Source organism: Scardinius erythrophthalmus, assembly GCF_964197995.2.
Source record: "Scardinius erythrophthalmus genome assembly, chromosome: 9".
Classification (NCBI taxonomy): Eukaryota; Metazoa; Chordata; class Actinopteri; order Cypriniformes; family Leuciscidae; genus Scardinius; species Scardinius erythrophthalmus.
The window spans coordinates 27,236,789-27,257,266 of NC_138229.1; the positions used below are offsets into that span (position 1 = coordinate 27,236,789).

The 20,478-nt window shown below is 37.2% G+C and overlaps 1 protein-coding gene across 8 annotated transcripts in view; it reads right to left on the minus strand.

Annotated features, from left to right (window-relative positions):
- Nucleotides 1-34: 34 nt before the first annotated feature.
- ssbp3a (single stranded DNA binding protein 3a) overlaps nt 35-20,478 on the minus strand; it is a 34,098-nt gene continuing 13,654 nt past the window's right edge. Inside the window, exons 5-18 of one of the 8 annotated variants that reach the window (XM_081375254.1) lie at nt 8,982-9,071; nt 6,071-6,145; nt 5,895-5,954; nt 5,757-5,811; nt 5,538-5,611; nt 4,392-4,453; nt 3,388-3,436; nt 3,267-3,302; nt 3,120-3,186; nt 2,924-2,994; nt 2,763-2,832; nt 2,600-2,628; nt 1,212-1,313; nt 35-1,125 (exon numbers count right to left, since the gene is read on the minus strand). In XM_081375254.1, the coding sequence (XP_081231380.1) occupies nt 1,096-1,125; nt 1,212-1,313; nt 2,600-2,628; nt 2,763-2,832; nt 2,924-2,994; nt 3,120-3,186; nt 3,267-3,302; nt 3,388-3,436; nt 4,392-4,453; nt 5,538-5,611; nt 5,757-5,811; nt 5,895-5,954; nt 6,071-6,145; nt 8,982-9,071 (870 nt within the window). In that variant the 3' untranslated portion in view covers nt 35-1,095. Of the gene's footprint in view, nt 1,126-1,169; nt 1,314-2,599; nt 2,629-2,762; nt 2,833-2,923; nt 2,995-3,119; nt 3,187-3,266; nt 3,303-3,387; nt 3,437-4,391; nt 4,478-5,537; nt 5,612-5,756; nt 5,812-5,894; nt 5,955-6,070; nt 6,146-8,981; nt 9,072-20,478 lie in introns of those variants that run through there. The other 7 variants (XM_081375252.1, XM_081375258.1, XM_081375256.1 and 4 more) reach the window with 7 other exon arrangements.

The window sequence follows — 20,478 nt, forward strand, 5'->3', positions numbered from 1 at the left end:
TTATTTGCAGAAGACATGAGACCGAAACAAGCGTGGTATGAACTGAAAAATAATTTAATCATAAAAATTACACAAGTCATTTTACTGCGTCTTCCAAAGAACATAATGTACATCGTAAAGGCTAAATAACATGGTGTAACAGGTCACGAGTGGCCATACAGCATCATGACAGACTAGAGAAAACTTTAAAAGATATATAGTTAAATAACTGTCCTTTGGTTGTTTGCCGCACGTCTTCAACTGTGCCTAAAAGCAAACGGCAATGGGTCAGAAACACAATATAACAGCACAAGGACAACGAGAACTAAGCCAGTGTGAAAAGATGCAGTGTTTTATGATAAAGTGTTGTTGCGTTTGGCTGAACTGCCATCCAAAAATAATCTCACGTCATCTGAGGTTACCATTAAAAAGTGGAAAATGGCATGAATGTCTCATGTTAGGTGTCGTGCCAGTCTTATGGCTCATTACAAAAGGCTTCTGCAGTAAAATCTACTGTTATAAAACAAGACATGAAACCAAAGAAAACAATGTTAATTTTGCTAACAATCCACTGGATTCCCAAGTATGCGACGAAAGGAAGGACAGCGATTCCCATTGGTGCATATCATCAAATCCGCTGTAGCCAAAGCCGTTCCTCTGGATTAAGTCATTTTCAAGAAAGCCATTACAGTGCGATGAACTTGTTGCGAAGCTTTTTAAGAGATCAGAGACTAGATCCTAAAATACTCTAATGGAATGTTACACAGACGCTGTAGAAGAAGCACATGGTATTCTGCACTACATCCACAGTGTGAATATTGTCACGGTCCCGACGGTTTGACATCCGTCTAACGAAAAGAAGCAAATTTATCTCGGTCTTGGCTTCTATGTTAAAATGATACGAAAATATTAAAGTGGTTTAAAATGAGGGAGCTCCCATCTCAGACAGGTCCTTCCTGGAAGCAGATTTCATCTGTCCGTGCTGAAATCAGGAGCATGCACCTCATCCAGAGCTGCGGTGGGATTTGGTTCTCATAGATGTGTGAGATTAGACTCACTCTGGTCCCTGGTCTTTGAGACGCCTACATGTGGCGTCTTGGAGCTGAAGCTCGTCCTTCACACACTCATTGTCATTGTCGGCGAGTACTGAAGAGAGATAGAACCATTGATTTAGACAGAAGCCCATGAATTCATCGTTATCATGTCGTGTGTTCGTGTGTGCTGGCGCTCACGCTTTCATTTTGGAACGAGTGAAGGAAGCTTCCACCCAGTTCACTGTCGTCTCGTGGCGTTCCTGGCGGGTTACTCATGCCACTCAGGTTATTCGGGGAGTTCTGAGATTGTAAAGAAAAAACACCAAGATGTCAGTCGGTGGTATCCGCCATTATAAAACGGATTGTTCCGATCCTTCATAATGATCAAAGCTGTTGTAAAACACTCTATAAACAAACACGTGTGACCTCATTACATCAGTATAACTGTTCTTTTGTTTTGCTTAGCAACCATTCTGCCGTATGTCTTAGATGGAGTGTTTTTTTTATTTATTTCTGAGGATAAAATGTGTAATTATAGGAATTTGACATATTTGAAAGCCATCATTACCGAGATTAAGTAGGTCTAAATGATGAGTCTTGAGTTTTGTTTATAATTTTTTTTGACAATTACATAGCACAAACAACCTGTAATTTATATAAACTTTACACAAATCCATTATACAGGATTTCCACTCCTTTTGACTAATGAATGTCCAGTTTTTTTTTTAATCATTGCGATTGCATTCACAAAGAGCGTTTTTTCTGCGACAAAATATTTCAGAAAGGAGCAGAAAAATGTATACTTCCATTTTCTAAATGTTTTTGAAAAAAGTCTATGTTTCTCACCAACACTGCATTTAAAAAAAATAAAATAAATATTTTTAAATATTTTATTTTAAAATGTAATTTATTCCTGTGATGGCAAAGCTGAATTTTCAGCATCATTACTCCAGTCTTCAGTGTCACATGATCCTTCAGAAATCAGTCTAATATGATGATTTGATGCTCAAGAAACATTTCTTATTATTATTAATGTTAAAACAGTTGTGCTGCTTAATATTTTTGTGGAAACATCATGTCTTTACTGTCACTTTTAATCAATTTAATGCATCCTTGCTGAATAAAATATTAATTTATTTTTTAAATAAAGAAAACCTCACTCAGTAGTGAATATATTCTACATAGAAATTCCCAAGACTTAAAATTTTATAATATTTCCTGATTTTTTCCAAGGCTAGAAATGACTCATTTAAAATGACCTGATATTTCCACGTTTTCCATAATAAAAAAAAATAAAATAATTATATTAATATATATATATATATATATATATAATAACACAGTTGATTTTTTTTAACTATTAAAAGACTTAATAAGCACTTTTATTTAAAGTGAAACAATTTGTTAAAACTGAAATAACTTTAACTATGTTCATGTTTAGTTTAAAAATCCATTACAATACAATACTTGCATTGGAAGTTTTGAAATTCAGTCTCAGACATATTCTAACACGAACAGACATGCTGTGCTAGTTTCCAGATCATTTCGACAGAAATAATAGGTCTAAATAATAGGTTGAATAATACCTTAGGGAGTCCATCTATGTCACCCGAACCTGTGAGAAAAGTCAAAATGAATAATTTGCAGATCTTTAGATCACACGATGTTCACTGATCTAATTGGGAGGGCAACAAAAACAAGCAATGTTTTGAAAAATTGATGTAGTTGCCATGGTGAATGGAGTTTTACCTAATGAGCCGTTCATGTGATGCGGCTCCAGTCCTCCCATTGGGCCGTCTGACCCTGGACCCATAGGAAACTACAAACACAGACGAGAGAGCATTTACAGGGAGATCAAACACACGATCCATGCAGCACACGGGAACATCAGGAGCAGTGGAGTAACTCACACTAGATCGGTTTCCTCCTGGTGGGACTGAGTTTATCAACGTGTAGAGGTTTTCACCCGAGTTAGTGGAGTCTGTCAACACAGAGGGGGAAGTCATCATGAAACTGTTCTCACATCACGTGGCCAGGCACCATTTGGGTCTTAAAGGGCCAGTGATGTTGGCAGTAGACCGAGATGTGAATGCGATAAGCCATTACCTGCTGGACTTGGCATGATGGGTGTTCCCGGAGGACATCCACCGCCTCCTGCTCCTCCTGGAGGACCCTGTGAAAGCAGGATAGCAGAAACTGAAGCCTTCATGACAGACAATATCATAAAACAAGGAAAAAGAAACGCTCAGTTACCACGTAAGTTCCTGGGGATGATGAGGAATATGGGATCTGTGAAGTCAAAAGTTTATTTATCAGCCAGGTTTGCCAGATATCATCACTAATTCATTCTCTAACATGAGCTGAAGTATCTCACCGTGTTTCCATTATTAGGATTAGGCCACAGTCTGCCTGCTCCTGCTCCCCTGTACAGAGACACACAGCAGTTTATATTTTGTAACGGTGATCAGAACATCAAATAAGTCTCTGGTGTGTATCAGACTGGGTGTACAAGTTGAAATAACTACAGAAAATAATTTCATTGATGATCTTTGCAGCTCTGTGCCACTAGAGTTCATGTTTGCATGTTTTCTATAAAGCTATTTATGACACTTCAAAATCAAAGGATTTGCCTCTAAAGTTCACAGTTGGACTGAACTGAAGCAACTTAGTTTTCCATGATTTTCCATACATCATTTTTTCGAAAAATCACTGAGTGTGGTGTGAGTATCAAATATGATACACTAGGCTTTTGAAGAATGTTTCTTTGTAAAATGTCTCAACCATCACAGTATTGCACTGCATTATATGTTTTGCCCCCATAATAAATAATACAGAGCTTTGATTATAAAACTAAGCATTTAAATATCATCTTACTAAGACATTATTGGGAGCTATAAAGTGACAACTGATAATTGTATGTATTTTATGTAAGTTATTTACATTACAAGCTATCAGAATTTCATTTTCTGCTCAGTTTGGCCCTCTAGATAAAGTGTAGGTGTTTTCTGTTCCTCTTTGAATATGAGATCCATATTCTCACTAAATCATACTCTATGAGCAATGGTGAATCGAATATGATCCTCAACAAAAAACTAATATGCAAACTTTTTTTTTTAGATTTCGTTTTTTGAAATATTTTGACTGAAGGTTCAATAAAATGTTCCATTTAAATTCTTTTTCATTTCCCAGACATGTCAGGCTTTACAGGGTTAAATACTTCCTCCATTCCTAGTTTAATATGCAGAGACAACATAACAAAAGTCATCTTTATGTTAATCCTCCTTTAATGTTTTCTGTTTGTTTGAGCATCCTGACCAGTCCGACACAGAGACATACACATGAAATCCCACAAATGCGATAGACTGGGAAAGTCCTTACATGTTCACGCCTGGCATTCCAGGGCCCATGGAGTTTGGAGGCCTCATTCCTCCGCCATAGTTCTGTAATGATAACCAAGGATCAGACTACGATGCCCAGCACCCGAGAGGACACCACGAGAGAGGAGAGAACAAGGACACGGTTAGTTTAGAGGAAAACAGGCTGAACATAACAAGGATTATGGCTGATATGAAAGAAGATTAAAGCTGTAGTAAAGACTGTGAACGTGTGGATGCCGTGCAAACGCTGAATGAGGACTGACTCAAGTTCAGAACACAAGAAATGCATTCAAATAATTGGTGTACGAGTAGGGTTGGGTGATATATATCGAATATTGGCAATATTTTCACAAATGATTTTGCTGCCAATTCTAGTTGTGTTCTGAATTGAAATTTAGGTAGCACTTTATTTTACAGTCCTGTTCCCCATGTACAGACTATGTACTTATTATAGCAATTACAATAACAGGGTAATAACTAGGCACTAACCCTAAACCTAACCTTAACCCATGTTGTTGCCTTATATTAATCAGTACTTTCTTAGGTAAGTACACTGCAAGTACACATACTGTAAAATAAAGTGCAACCTAAATTTAAGTACAAAAATGCTAATAGAGTTGGTAGAAGTGTCGATTTCAATGAATCGTTTCAAAACTCTGATTCAACAATGCACTTGCATCATTCCTCAAAAATATTATAACTATATTTAAACGTTCAGACACATAGGAAATAGAAATCATGCCTCGATTAATTTTTACTAACTTTTTACTGTATTTGACTTTTCAAAAACATTTAAAAGAAACTTACTGACCCTTAACTTTTGAACATTAGTACAGTCTATTATGTTCATCTAGGCTGCATTTATTTGATCAAATACAGTACAAACCGTAATATTGTGATATATTATTACAATTTAAAAGAGATGTTATCTAATGGAATATATTATAAAATGTAATTTATTCATTACTGAATAAAAGTATTCATTTCTTCTCCTTTATATATATTATTTAACATTTAATAGTGAGGTAAAAAATATTGAGATATAGTTGTTTTAACTATATCACCCAGTCCTAGTGGTGAGCAACTCATTGACGGGGCCTAGGGCAACTATATTTAGGTTTCGTGAATGACTGCATAAGATCCAGACCTGTAGTCCCGGTCCCATTGGGCCCATTCCTCGAGGAACGTTCATTCTCTGCATGGTTGCCAAGTTTGGATGGCCTGAGCAAATAATAACAACATCATTAAAAATTAAAAATTTAACAGACATGCACTTCAAAATCAAAAATCGATGAAATGACAATGCTGAATTTGCACTTGCAGAGAAGTTGCCCATCAACAAACACTGATCTCATTAGTCTTTTACCTGTTGGTCGTGTAGGGTCCATCATGTTTGGAGGCAAAGGCTGCCCACCGGGAGGCTAAAGAAACAGAGACAGTCAGGTGCTAAAAGAAGTCAGAGTAAATAAACTCTGTTGTTTGAAACATTTTTAATGCGACTTACCGGGTTACCCATTCTGATGGGCGGCCGAGGTCCTCCAGCATAGCGAGGAGACATAAAAGGCTGGAGAAACAGTGACATACAGTTTTAGCAATGTGACATATACAAAAGCTGACAGGGAGAAGGGGGGGAAACGTGTGCCTAACTGATATCAGCAGAGAGAACGTGTGTGCTGTTACCTGTCCGTGCGCCCCCATCATGTTAGAGTTTGGAGGTAGCTGAGCGTGAGGGGAGGCTTGGGAACCAGGTGGTCCCTGCAGAGAGGGCGGGTGGGGGGAGCAAGTGGAGGTTGCCATAGTACCAGCAACGAAATGCCAAGAGAAAGACAGAGCAAAGTCAAAGACAGGACAGGTGAAAGCGACAGGTGCAGCAGATCCAGAGAACAGAGCCGAGGGTAAAGCTCAGAACTAGTTTGATGTGGAGCTGATATCAGTTTTGCTTTAAGACCCAATTATACTGGAAAGCAAGTGGCGACCCCACAATAATCAAGTGGCACCAAACTGCTTAATGCACATAAATGTGATTAAAAATCAAATACACTCACCTAAAGGATTATTAGGAACACCATACTAATACTGTGTTTGACCCCCTTTCGCCTTCAGAACTGCCTTAATTCTACGTGGCATTGATTCAACAAGGTGCTGAAAGCATTCTTTAGAAATGTTGGCCCATATTGATAGGATAGCATCTTGCATTTGATGGAGATTTGTGGGATGCACATCCAGGGCACGAAGCTCCCGTTCCACCACATCCCAAAGATGCTCTATTGGGTTGAGATCTGGTGACTGTGGGGGCCATTTTAGTACAGTGAACTCATTGTCATGTTCAAGAAACCAATTTGAAATGATTCGAGCTTTGTGACATGGTGCATTATCCTGCTGGAAGTAGCCATCAGAGGATGGGTACATGGTGGTCATAAAGGGATGGACATGGTCAGAAACAATGCTCAGGTAGGCCGTGGCATTTAAACGATGCCCAACTGGCACTAAGGGGCCTAAAGTGTGCCAAGAAAACATCCCCCACACCATTACACCACCACCACCAGCCTGCACAGTGGTAACAAGGCATGATGGATCCATGTTCTCATTCAGTTTACGCCAAATTCGAGACTCATCAGACCAGGCAACATTTTTCCAGTCTTCAACTGTCCAATTTTGGTGAGCTCGTGCAAATTGTAGCCTCTTTTTCCTATTTGTAGTGGAGATGAGTGGTACCCGGTGGGGTCTTCTGCAGATGTAGCCCATCCGCCTCAAGGTTGTGCGTGTTGTGGCTCCACAAATGCTTTGCTGCATACCTCGGTTGTAACGAGTGGTTATTTCAGTCAAAGTTGCTCTTCTATCAGCTTGAATCAGTCGGCCCATTCTCCTCTGACCTCTAGCATCAACAAGGCATTTTCGCCCACAGGACTGCCGCATACTGGATGTTTTTCCCTTTTCACACCATTCTTTGTAAACCCTAGAAATGGTTGTGCGTGAAAATCCCAGTAACTGAGCAGATTGTGAAATACTCAGACCGGCCCGTCTGGCACCAACAACCATGCCACGCTCAAAATTGCTTAAATCACCTTTCTTTCCCATTCTGACATTCAGTTTGGAGTTCAGGAGATTGTCTTGACCAGGACCACACCCCTAAATGCATTGAAGCAACTGCCATGTGATTGGTTGATTAGATAATTGCATTAATGAGAAATTGAACAGGTGTTCCTAATAATCCTTTAGGTGAGTGTATATTTATTAATTGATGAATATTATAAAAATTAGTAATGGTATTAATCCATTAATAAATGACACAAATGGATGCACAGTTTTTGACATCAACAACACAATGAATGGGAAGTACTTCCCTATAGACATTTATAACTTCGCAAAATGAGTGACGTTGAGATTTATTTGATTTCTATTACAAATAAATGCTGCTCTTTTGAATTTTCTGTTCATCAAAAAATAGAAATTGAAAAAAATCTATTTCGGTTTCCACAAAAACATTAAGCAGCACAGCCGTTTTTAAAATTGATAATAATATTAAATGTTGCTTGAGCAGGAAATCAGCATATTAGACTGATTTCTGAAGGATCATGTGACACTGAAGACTGGAGTAATGACACTTTTTTAAACTAAATTACTTGCAGCCTTCTTTCTAAACATAAAAAACCTACTATTCCCAAACTTTTGAATAAATATGCTTACACCACAGCATTGTTGAAATCATTCTTGATTCTGATTGGTTGACAGACATAGCAACGTGTTGATTAATTGTCTATAACTCTTATAGTGATTTTCTATAATAAAAATTACATAAAGAGAATATATTTCGAAGTGTTTTTAAATTTAAAAATCAATTTGCAATTGAGTTTTTTTTTCTTGAAGACAAAATTCAAGTCGTAATATGTTATGCAATTTTTTCGTAAATTTCTATTTATTTATTTTTTACAGAAAAACAAAAGAATAATGATAAAGAATATGTTTTATAGTGTAAAAATTATCATCAATGTCACCACTAGAGGGCAATGGGGTTTAAGGGTAGTCAAAACATCCTCAAAAGGCACTTAACTGTTTCTCAAGTTTTCCTGCATACCCACTGATGCATGTTTCAAGACTTGCATAAACCAGTTCTATGTTCTGCATTCTCAGTCTCTGAGAATCCGTTCCCTTAAAGCCCTCGAAGGGTCATGACTCCATCTGGTCTGGGAAAGAGTTCTCCAAATGCTTCCTTCCATACGGTCATAATAAACATCATATCATCCATAAATCTTTTCCAAGAACTCATTAAGATATTTTGTCGAGTCACCCTCTCTGAAAACTCCCGAGTGATAAAGCGTTAACTCCGCTGCAACACATTTAGCAGGGCTACTCAGCAGGGCAACAGCGAGCCTGCTCTCAGAGTGGAGAATGAACATAACCCTGCCTTGCCATTAGCGGCTAATGGTCGCAATCAGACTGGTTCCCTGCAGACACTGGGCTTGGCAGATGACCAGAGACCGTGGCATAATGGTTCCTCTGTAAACCGCCGGCACATGTCTGTGCACCTGAGGGCTGCTAGTTAGATGGTTACGGATGGTTTATGGAGAAGGGCTGAGGAGGAGTGACCCACCTGAAAGAATCCGGGGGGCATGGGGCCACCTGGCATCCCGTCACCTGGGGGCATGTTGCCTAGGACTGGACTCGGTGCTGCAGCAGCGCTCTGTGATGACAGGGGAAAAAACACGTCACGTTTTTTAATTAAAGAAAATACTTATATTCAGCAAGGATGCTGAATAGATCAAATGTGACAGTAAAAATGTTTTTATTTCAAATAAATGCTGTTCTTTTGAACTTTCTATTCAAAGAATCCTGGAAAAAAGGTTTCCACAAAAATATTAAGCAGCACAACTTTTTTCAACATTGATTTATTAATAAGAAATGTTTCTTGAGCATCAAATCAGCGTATGAGAGTGATTTCTGAAGGATCATGTGACACTGAAGACTGGAGTAATGATGCTGAAAATTCAGCTTTGATCACAGGAATAGATTTCATGTTAAAACATTAAAATATAAAAAACAGTCATGTTTAATTGTAATAATATCTCACAATATTACTGTTTATACAGTAAACTTTTGTACGGCTGTTTAAATGGAATACCAATGTGTATAATTCAATTCCGGAGAAACAACAGCTTCAGCATTTTAAGGTTAAAAACGTGTATTCTGGAATGTATTCTGAACAATCACAGATACAGATTTGCTGATATATTAGTAGGTCCGACATTTCAAAATCAGAGGTTCAGGTTTAGTTTTTCTAGTTCCTAATTGAGGTTTTATGGGGAATATTACATAATTCAAACGTAGCTGCACAGATATCAACGAGTCATGGCATGATCTCAGAATTCCCCTTTAATCTAATTACAGTATTTAAAAAAATGTGACCTTCAGCCTAAACAGATTTATTTGAAGAAGAATCACTTTGAATGCATTTTAATGCCAAATTACGCATAGTAATGTTTTTCACAAAACACATATTTAGGGAATAATCACCCCTGGAAATCACCTGTGGCAAATATTGTGTCATGCTATAATTTTCAAAGCAAACCTGTAGTGCATACTACATTAAACATTCAAAAGTTTAAAAAAAAATAATTATTATTATTACTGTTACTAATACTATCATTACTATTTTTTTGTTTTGTTTTTTTAAATATATATTTTTTTATATAAATCACTAAAACTATCACTATTACTATTGTCATGATTATTATTATCGATAATAACACCACTAATATTGATATATTATTATTGATTATAAATATCGACAATGATATTGAGCTTCCTTTTTTCTCTCTCTCTCTCTCTTTCTTTCATTGTTGTTATTCTGTTTTTGTTCTTCCCTCTCTTCTGTATTTATATGTCACTGATTTCTTACCTTGTATATGTTACTGTTTTGTTAATTTGCAATAAAAAATAAAAAAAACATTCAAAAGTTTCAAAACAGTTAAAAAGTCATTTAAAAAAAAAAACTTTTATTCAACAAGGAGGATGAATTAAATTGATCAAAATTGGTCACAAATGATTTCTATTTCAAATATAGGCTGTTCTTTTGAACTTTCTATTCATCAATGAATCCTAAAAATAAAATAAAATAAAATGTTTCACGGTTTCTGCGAAAATATTAAGCACCACTGTTTTCAACATTGATAACAAGTGCCACCACTTTACTGCTTTATTATATGTGGTACATCTGATTTTCACAGTTAGCCGCCCCTAAATGTTGTGTAAAACTGAGGTTGGCCACTTTAGTCAATCAGACGGTTCTTTGTGGACTAGGCTTTATGTCAATGACTGATTGAGACTAAAGCAGAATCTGTCAAGATCTGCATTAATGTGGCATTAACCCTGAGAAAGATGCATCATTGGCCATCACTCGCTCTCCGTCTTTCACGGAGTTGGTCAATCTCACAAGTTCAGTTATAGCAGCTCTGGGTCAGCGGGTGAAAGCTGATTACAACAAAGGTCAGGACTTAAGAGACTTACGACAGGTGAGGCGACATCTTACACAGAAATCCCTCTAAGCAGATCATCTTGATACAGCTGCTCCGATTGGACAGTGAAGATAATGCCGAAACGCTTCAAAATAACAAACTCACATTGCATTATTCCTGCCTGAAACTGATCTTTATAGCACACTGCTGCAACGAGCCTTCAAATCAACATCTATCGAGAGTCTAACAGTTACAATGGCCACCAACTGTATTTATTGAGATGCCTCATATATTACAATCATTTTCTGTGATGCAAACAGCTCATCAAGATCCTCTCAGCTCTGGGAGTACAGAAAGATAGACATCTCTCCACATCCTCACGTGGGACTCTCTAAACACTTACATGGATTGCAGTCACAGTTTATCAACACTTCGCAATCCTCTCAGACCCCTGAATCAGGCCAGAGGGACAGAATTTAGGGCTTTTTCCTCAGCAGTCCAAACTAATCTCCTTTGTGAACACTGTTGTCCTCTCTGTGACCAAATACCACAAACAGAGATTAACCGACGAGATAAACAAACTCCAAAAGAGTAGAGTCCTAAAACGGCATCAGGCTGGACAAGTGAAGGATCTGTGGATCAATACCCAAATCCAGACAAACACGAGACAGAGAGTCTGATGTTTAGAAGTACATTTATTCCTTAAAAGACTGAAAATTCAATCTTTAACCACAATCAAGTTCTGGAGAAAACTGCCTGAAAGAAAAGCATTTGCCGATGGATTTTGACAGAGAAAGAGAGATGTCTATGCAGAACAACCCAGCTAAACCAACAAATGGTTTAAGGAATACACTGCAAGAAATTAGAATTTTAACTTTTTGTGATTTCCGGTGCTATACAGAGAAAAACTGTAATAGATATAACAGTTTGTGTAATTGTACAGTAAAATACTGTAAAAAGTAAAAGGAACAGTAAACTGCTGACATTCCCAGATTTCACTGTGTGACGCTTCACATTTGATGTTTTTTCATTTAAACAATTATGTTTCTTCTTAGATGTTATGTACATTAGGGTTTTATGTTACATGTTATATTGTTAAATGCTTGTTTATTGCATTATTTTAATGTTGTTACCATGATGGTGTTTTGTATCTGTGTGCATGAGACTGTATGCACTTTCTAATATAGTTATACTAATATATTAGTAGTATTAGTATTACTATATTATTTCCCTCAGCTTGTGGAAAAGCTGCTTTGATTCATCATGTGGTTTTCTCTTTACCAGCAGTGTTATTATGGTGTCTACAAAATATTTGTAGACATTTAATGGCATCTTATGGGTTTAGTGATAAAATCTGTGTTCTAAAGAGAGGGTGTTCTTTAAAGCATTAGTCTCACATGTCTATTGATATAGTTTTAATCAGTTATTTTTAAAAGTAATTGGGTTACTCCCAAAAAAAGTAACTAATTGTGTTACTTAGTTACACTGTAAAAAATTTCTAACCCTCCCAAATTAAAAATTTCAAGTGACCGATAACATCAAAATTTTTCAATTGGCCCAAGTGAAATTCTGTAAATTTCAATTGGCCCAAGTGAAAATCTGTAAATTTAATTTTATAATTTACAGAATTTCACTTGGGCCAATTGAAAAATTTAGATGTTATCGGTCACTTGAAATTTTTGATTTGGGAGGGTTAGAATTTTTTTACAGTTTAATTTTTATGAAAAGTAATGAGTTATGTTACTTTTGTGTTACTTTTTGTCACCGGGGCTGGGCTTCCTTGTTTGTTTTTTAATAACAAAAAAAAAAAAAAAAAAAAATTTTTTTGGCAAATGTTAAGGCCTTTTCACACCTTTAAGCAGCACTAGGTAACTTTTCAACCTTCATAATATATTTCCAAGACTCTTGTGATGGTACATCGACTTATAATAGGTTGAATGACACGTCTGCCATAGCCTGACGGGGTCTGTATCGTTTTTAATCGTACTTTTATTTTATTCGACTGCTTTACGGCATAGGCTACCTCACTTCCCTAAACACGTCCTCACATGCTGTTGGACTTGTAAGTAACGTTATATTGCTTATATTGTATATCACTCGGACAAGCTTTCACTCGTTAGTGTGAGCTAAAAAGCACCTGGCGTTCTTGTTGATGGATTAGTAGACATCTTCGGAGGCTAGCTGTGCTTGTTCAATGTCCGACGATTTGTAACGCGTTGTGTTTATTCCCCAATCGAATGAGCATCAAACACAAGAATGAGCATCAAACAGAAACAACCCGCTTACGGGGTGTTCGAGGCGCACATACAATACAGACTGCGACAGTTCAACAGGGCGCGCGCAGCTCTTAAAGGGGCCACACCTTATTTCCACTCGTTACAGCTTCCATCCGACTGAACAGGGACCAGTATAGAGGGGGGAGGGGATCAGGCCGTGAGTGAAGAGACTGCTCTGCGTGAGTGGTATTTACGACAGTAACGTTAAATACAAGTAGTCCACAGCGACTCTAGGGGTCGTTGTTTGACCAAAACGGAATTCTTACCTAGTGCTGCTTTAATAAGTTTCCCCTATTGTGTCATATATTCAAGTGAAAAAATAAGTGTCCGGGACTTCTTTTTGTCCATGGGTACTGATTGGATGGTTGTGGTTTGTTTTTGCTGTGATGTCATGTGAGTGACAGGTTGTCTCTCCCTCACACAAGTAAACATCATCAGAGAAGTCACTGCAAGAGGGAGGGGGTTATTGCGATTAAAGATTGCAAAAAAAAAAAAAAATTATGATGTAAGTGGATAAATTTGCAGGTTTGAACTTGCAGCATTTTTAGGTTAAATTATTCCTTGACCTTACTTTGCAGATCATCTGACTGACTATCACAGAGTTGACAATATTATCATTGATCATGGAAATAAAAGACTGACAGACAGTAAAGAACTCGCACTGACTGCCAAGTAAACAACAAAACTAAAAATGAAATTATTGATTTGTGCAGTTCGAATTGATCATTCATTTAAATTTAGCCTAAAAATGAAGACATTATGGATTTCAAAAAAGTTCCTAATGTAATATTTAAAAGTTGACTAAATGATATACAGCACAAGTCTTGATCACTGTTCTCCCCATGGCAGATAACTGACTTCCTGAGTCAATCTCACTTATCAGTCCATCACAAGCCCCAGTGGGGATCTCAGTACACGCCTATGGCAACACCCATCAGATTAAACCACCAGTCAACTGCCAAGCGTCCTCGCTTTCCTGCTTCTAGTCATTCTCACATGGATGTGATGCTCATAATATTGCCTTCTAACGTTCTGTCTAACTAGGCGTCTGATATGGGTGTGATAGACACACATTAGAATGGCACTCGAGACAGCAGGCCTGCACCACAGACAGGGAACACCGCTCTTCACATTCTGCCAGCATCATTACACGAAAATCCTGGTCTGGCTCTGACCTCAGTACACAGAAGATCCATCTGGCTGGATGATAGTGAAAGTTAATATATTCATGTGATCCCAGGCTGAGAAGTACTCGATCGCCTTGGTGGCACGTACGTAGGATATTTGAAGTTGAGTGAGCTCAAGTGGTAAAGCCCGAAGACTCTGTGACCTTGAAAAATATATCACAGAATAGCTATGGATTAATGATACAGCACTTGTATGCTGTGTAACACAGGAAGCATACGTAAGATGTGAAACCTGGAAAGGTTCAGTGAACATGGAATGTGCCCATACCAGTTGCAATACCAGGAATACCACTTTCACAATCTCTTATTTCACCATTCGTAGTAGTACACATTTTTGGGTGACAATATGTCTGTCTAATGATTAGATTAGCCTGATAATAGAGGCTCCTGCATATTTTGACCAAAAAAATGCAATCCTTTTACTCTTGAAGGTAAAATAAAAGTATTTTAATAACTGGGAAAATATTTGTATGACTGGATGCAGTAAAATGCTGTGTACACAAGGGTATGTGTACTTCATTATTTGGTAAACTGCATATATAGAGTATAAAATTACAGGATACTTTATTTAGTCACATTATTTGACAGATGTAACTCCTTTAAAATAATGAAAATGTATTATTATTTAAATAATGTGTGAAACTTACAAACTGTGCATTTGACACTAAAACTACTGAGCGCACCAGGGTTGGTACAAGAAAAATGTCATTGGTTTTTAATACCTTTTCTGTTAAATTGCATGTAATTTATTACCAGGTGCACTACATTTGAATTTGCCAAGCCAGCTTTTCAAATTATATGTATATGACATCCAACTGTGACAGGGCAGAAATAATGAAGTGCTGTGTTGTTCGTATTAGGGAAATACTGATTAATAACTATTAGTATATACAAAGTAAATAGGTGCGAGGCAGTAAGCAGGATTAATAGTTAAATGAACAATTTTAAGAATTACTGAATAATTCAGAGATTGAAAAAAAACTGTATTTGTTGACAAAAAATCTAAATACTGGATGGCACGTTTTTTTTAAAGAACAACCCAGTTTATACAGTAGGTCACTTCCTATATAAAAACACCTTTAGTATACTGGACTGTGATACTGATTCATGCTGTTAAGCAGTGAGTGTAATGCCACAAAGATACACTGTTTTGCACAAAACGCATGAAAAGAACCATTACATCTCACTCTAGTTACAGCATGAAATCGAGTAGATAGCTACTTTGCATCCAACTTATCACACAGCGCCCATTTAACAGTCAAAACACACTCATTGTGCTCCTACTGTCTGTCACTTGGTGGACAGGTGTTACTGGTTTGCTTATTCACACGTTTACTTTCCACATGGAGTGCTGGCCAGCTCTGAAGAGACACAGAGCGAGGAGATGAGTGCCATCTGCCTGGTAGCAAAGCCCCTTAATCTGACGCCATCCATACGTCTGACCTCATAAGACCCAGATAAGATCCAAGAGCCCAGGGGTTAAATGAATGATTATCAAATACTGAAAGAAGAGGGAAAGAAATCACACGAATCCTTTCCTGAATAAACTGAATCCATCTGAGCAAGTCATTATCTTCAGTCAGGTCTGATTGGAAATGAACAGTTTAAAGTTCCTATAACGTGCTATTTTAGTATCACTGAGGTAATATGATAATAACTGAGTTTTTATTCATATTTTGAATCAGATTTCATTTTTATATTTTGTTGTGTCTCTTAGTTATTTTAATATTTTTTAAGGTCTATACAGTTTTTTTTTATTAATTTTTACTTACTGATATTAGTTATTTTAGTACATCAAGCTAAACTAAATTAAAATAAGAAATTTAGCCTTAGCAACTAGTTAAACAAACATATTTTATTTCAGTTAAGATTTAATTATTTCAAGTAAAAAAAAAAGTTTTATACATCTATTTCTATAACCCATTTCATATCTAAAAGTAATTATAACAATGAATTAATTATATATGAATAATAATAATAATAATAATATATTATAATTAATAATAAAATGATAATAAAAACCATAAAATGAAAAAAGTAACATTGCATATTTATTAATTAATTAATTATATATATTTTTAATAATTTATAAATACAGTATTCTTATATTAAAAATATATTGATTTATTTATTTCATTCAAATATTGTATATATTTAATATTAATATATAAATAATACCATACATCTTAAAATCCAAAAAAATATAAATTATTAACATAAATTAAATATAAAAATATAAATGAATATATATATACATATACATATTTTATGTTATTTTATGTAATTGCTAATTATTGTGACATTTGAACCAGTTGGGCATCTCCCAAACAAAAAAAAACTGGTGTACAGATCTGTTGTTTGATCTAGATGAATAACAGGGGGAGGGGAAGGAGAGAAGAATGAAAGAAGTAAAGTCAGTCCTGACCACAGCCTGGGGCAACTCCTCCTGTCTGATGTTAGCAGTTCCCCTGGAGATTCATTAATGATTACCAGACACACAATCACTGAGATTTTTTGTGATGCAAGAGTCCTAAAAGGGGGAGGTTACTTTAGGACATAAAGGGATCGTAAAAGACCAGATCTATAGAGCTGTGATACATGATACTGTAAGCTGTATAGATCTCTGCCTCTGATCTGAAGAACAGCATCCGAACTGCTAATAACGCATCATCTCTGCAATTTTCAAGCCATTCAAACAGAATCAACAAATAGATCAGTGATTTCTGCCCATGAGCATCAAGACCATTACGGTCAAGAACGACTCCATCAGGCCACTGTAATGCTGAAAGCCGATAGGCTTGCAGTTTAATGGCTATTGACAGCTGTTCCTTAGGGAGTCAGGGCTGGTGTACGGCATCAGGGAGCAGTCGACTTCAGGCAAGAAGCTCTCTCCATCTGCTACCATCTCCTGTAGGTTCTCTTTCTCAGTTCTTCTCCACCCACACTCCTCTCAGTTAGAAGGGCATCTGCTCAACCACGCTATACCTCCTCAGTGACCTCTTGGCTATGATTGGAATAGCAAATACCATTCTACTCATACTAGTTTTGCTGGTTTATGTTAGCTAAAAGGTTGAAAAATGAAAATTCTGTCATTACTCACTCACCCTTCATGTCGTTTCAAACCTTTCGGTCATCTTTGGAACACAAATGAAGATCTTTTTGATGAAATCTAAGAGATTTAATTTCCTCCATTGACAGCAATGCAACCGAAACTTTAACGCTTCAAAAGTTCATGAAGAGAACGTAAAACGAATCCATATGAATAGTGCGGTTTAGTTCAAGTTTTCTGAAGAGAGTCAATCGTTTTCAATGACAAACAGATTGAATTTAACATAACATTGATCAGAGAACATAAACAGAAGCTTAACCGAACCTGCTTGACGCGAGAGAACAAACCTCATTGGTTCTTGCTGAAGCTCAAACGTGCTGCGTAACACGAGAATGAACATCATTGGTTTTCGCACGTCAAACAAACATGCTTGAGCTTTCGTGTACCACAACTGATGAATGTTAATTTGTGAATAAAAGCCTAAATTCAATCTGTTTATCATGAAAAGCGATCGTGTCTCTTCAGAAAGTTTTGGATTAAACTGCTCAGTATATATGGATTCGTTTTACGATCTCTTTATGAACTTTTTGAAGCGTCAAAGTGTCAGTTGCGTAGCGGTCAATAGAGGGACAGAAAGCTCTCAGATTTCTTCAGAAATGTCTTCATTTGTGTTCCGAAGATGAACGAAAGTCTTACGGGTTTGGAACGACGTGAGAGTGACTAATAAATGACAGAATTTTCATTTTTGGGTGAACTTGATCCCTTTCATTTGGATTTTATTGTGCTGTGCTTAACGTGGTAACAGTCAGCATAGTGAAACCCTCTCAGAGAAGTTAAAGTACCACCACTACAGCCATTAACACACTGCTTCAATAATACATTTCAAGACAATCACTGTTGGACATCAGATCTCCTGCTGTGAGCAATGTTCCTGTTATTATGCAGAAGTGGAAAGATAAAGGACAGTATTTTTCTGCTGATTCTTCAAGGATTGTTACTCGCTCTTGGGTGTCAGCCTGACAGATGATTAATTTAATTAATCGCTGCAGTAGGAAAAGTCTCAACAAACCGTCGGATGCTATGAAGTAGATGAAAAACTATTTTCATTTAATTGAAATGGGTGGCAACAAGGATATTCTTGACTTCAACAAGTCATATGGGTTCAGAACAACATGAGAGTGAATAAATTATGACATTTTCATCCTATAACATGCAAAGTAATCAGTTTACAGCTCCATATCGCTATAGAGATGCATGTTGTATCAGTACCACTGCATTTTCATTTACCTTTGCTTTTCATCTTTAAAGTTATTCACAAAATATTAATAATAATATTAATGTGGTGGTGATGCCTAGAATTTAAGTTGATTTAACAGTTGATTTGATTCACACTCGAAATGTTAACTGGACTCTGATGCCGCTGTAAGCATGCCGCGTTCCTAAGGGAATCTGCAAGTAGCAGTAACAGGACATAAGTGGCAAACACACGCTCTCTGGACTCCAGGGCTTTGCACTGATGCCTCTGTACTCCCATGGGTTTAGTTCGGCCAAAATGATGCAACTTACTTGACAATAATAGTAGCTGACAAACAATGTGGCCTAAAGATTATTGTGAGCAGCTAAGAGGTCTTTAGGAAACTCAACCCAGGTCCTCTGTCAAATCCATACTCAAGTCATCCACTGCAATGTTTTCTTTGATAAGCTTGTAAACATTTTCCCTTCCCAATAAATTATTCAGAGACAGGGTTCTGTGGTTCATGCACAAATGTTTGACCTAAAGACTATTTTGAGCAATGGTTTGATAGGCAGAGAGACTCTAAAGAGCTCTAGAGGATGGGGTAATTAGCCAGGGAGAGCAGTTTATGGGCTCTCTGATGCCCTTGTCCAATTGACCTGCCTGATAAAAGTGCCATTACTGGCAATTAAGCAACAAGACGCAAAACAAGGGGCTCTAAGAGAAAGTGCTACGACTGAACTGTTGTGTACGAATCAACTGCCTTTATTCATGTAAACAAACAGCCGTCAGTTTACTGAACCACAAAATGAATGCAAAGGTGTGCTTTAGCAGGTGTACCCAATGCGTTTATATTCAAGACACATTATAAGGATGGACATGAATTTATCCTGGAGGACAAAAAAAATGTCGGTCTGTTTTTGAGTGTCGGGCGACTTAGTTTTTTGGTGTGTTCCGCACCGTTGGCTCTAGTCATACGCCATCGGGGTTTTTGGGCCGATTCAGCATGTTGAATCAGCGTCGGGCCGTCAGTGAGAGAGAGAACTCTGATTGGCTGTTCAGCTTTGTGAATGAGTGCGTGAGAAAAATAGCAAAACAGCAGCAAATAAGTCAAAACGGCACAGATAGATGGATGATCTAATTTTACATCATCTTACCTGAGTGTTCTTGGGCGAATATTTTAATATTAACGTGCGGAATAAAGTGGAATAAAGAAAGTGATCAGCAGGATTGACATTCAAAACGGTAAGCACGCGCTGCTTTGTTTACGGTTTGTGTATCTGCAGCGACGGTTTCCCTTTCTGAACGACGAATATAGACTAATATATCTGCAGAAATAGACAGTTTTCTCATTTACACACAGGCGCAGAACGTGCAAGCTAGCTGACAGTCGGCTAGTTCTCTCAACACGGTCGGCTTTCATCAGCGCTAGTTCTTTTGACGTCCTTTGGCCTACCGTTATTCAATTATTATCCAAGATTAACTTTAAGTGAGCATTAGATTAAGACAAAGACAATCAAAATATAAAAATAGAGGACATGATCTGCACAAAGAACCATTCACACAAAACACGTTTTTGCTTTGCGTTTACATTTTTTTAAACTTGAACGCTGTGTTTTTAGAACAGCGTGTCATGCGCAAGATGCTGCAAAAGATGCGAGACTTGAGCGAAGCAGTCAAACACATCCATCTAGTGCAAGTTTACATAGAAAGACAATGGAAAAGTGGAATGGAAAAACGCGTTCTGTGTGAACCGGCCCTTAAATATCCAGTATCATAGAGACTTATGACGTGTTCACACCAAACGCGAATTTAATCATTTGCGCGAGTAGATTACATACAAATTCAATGCAAAGATGCAAATAGACGTGAATTGGGTGACGCGTTTGC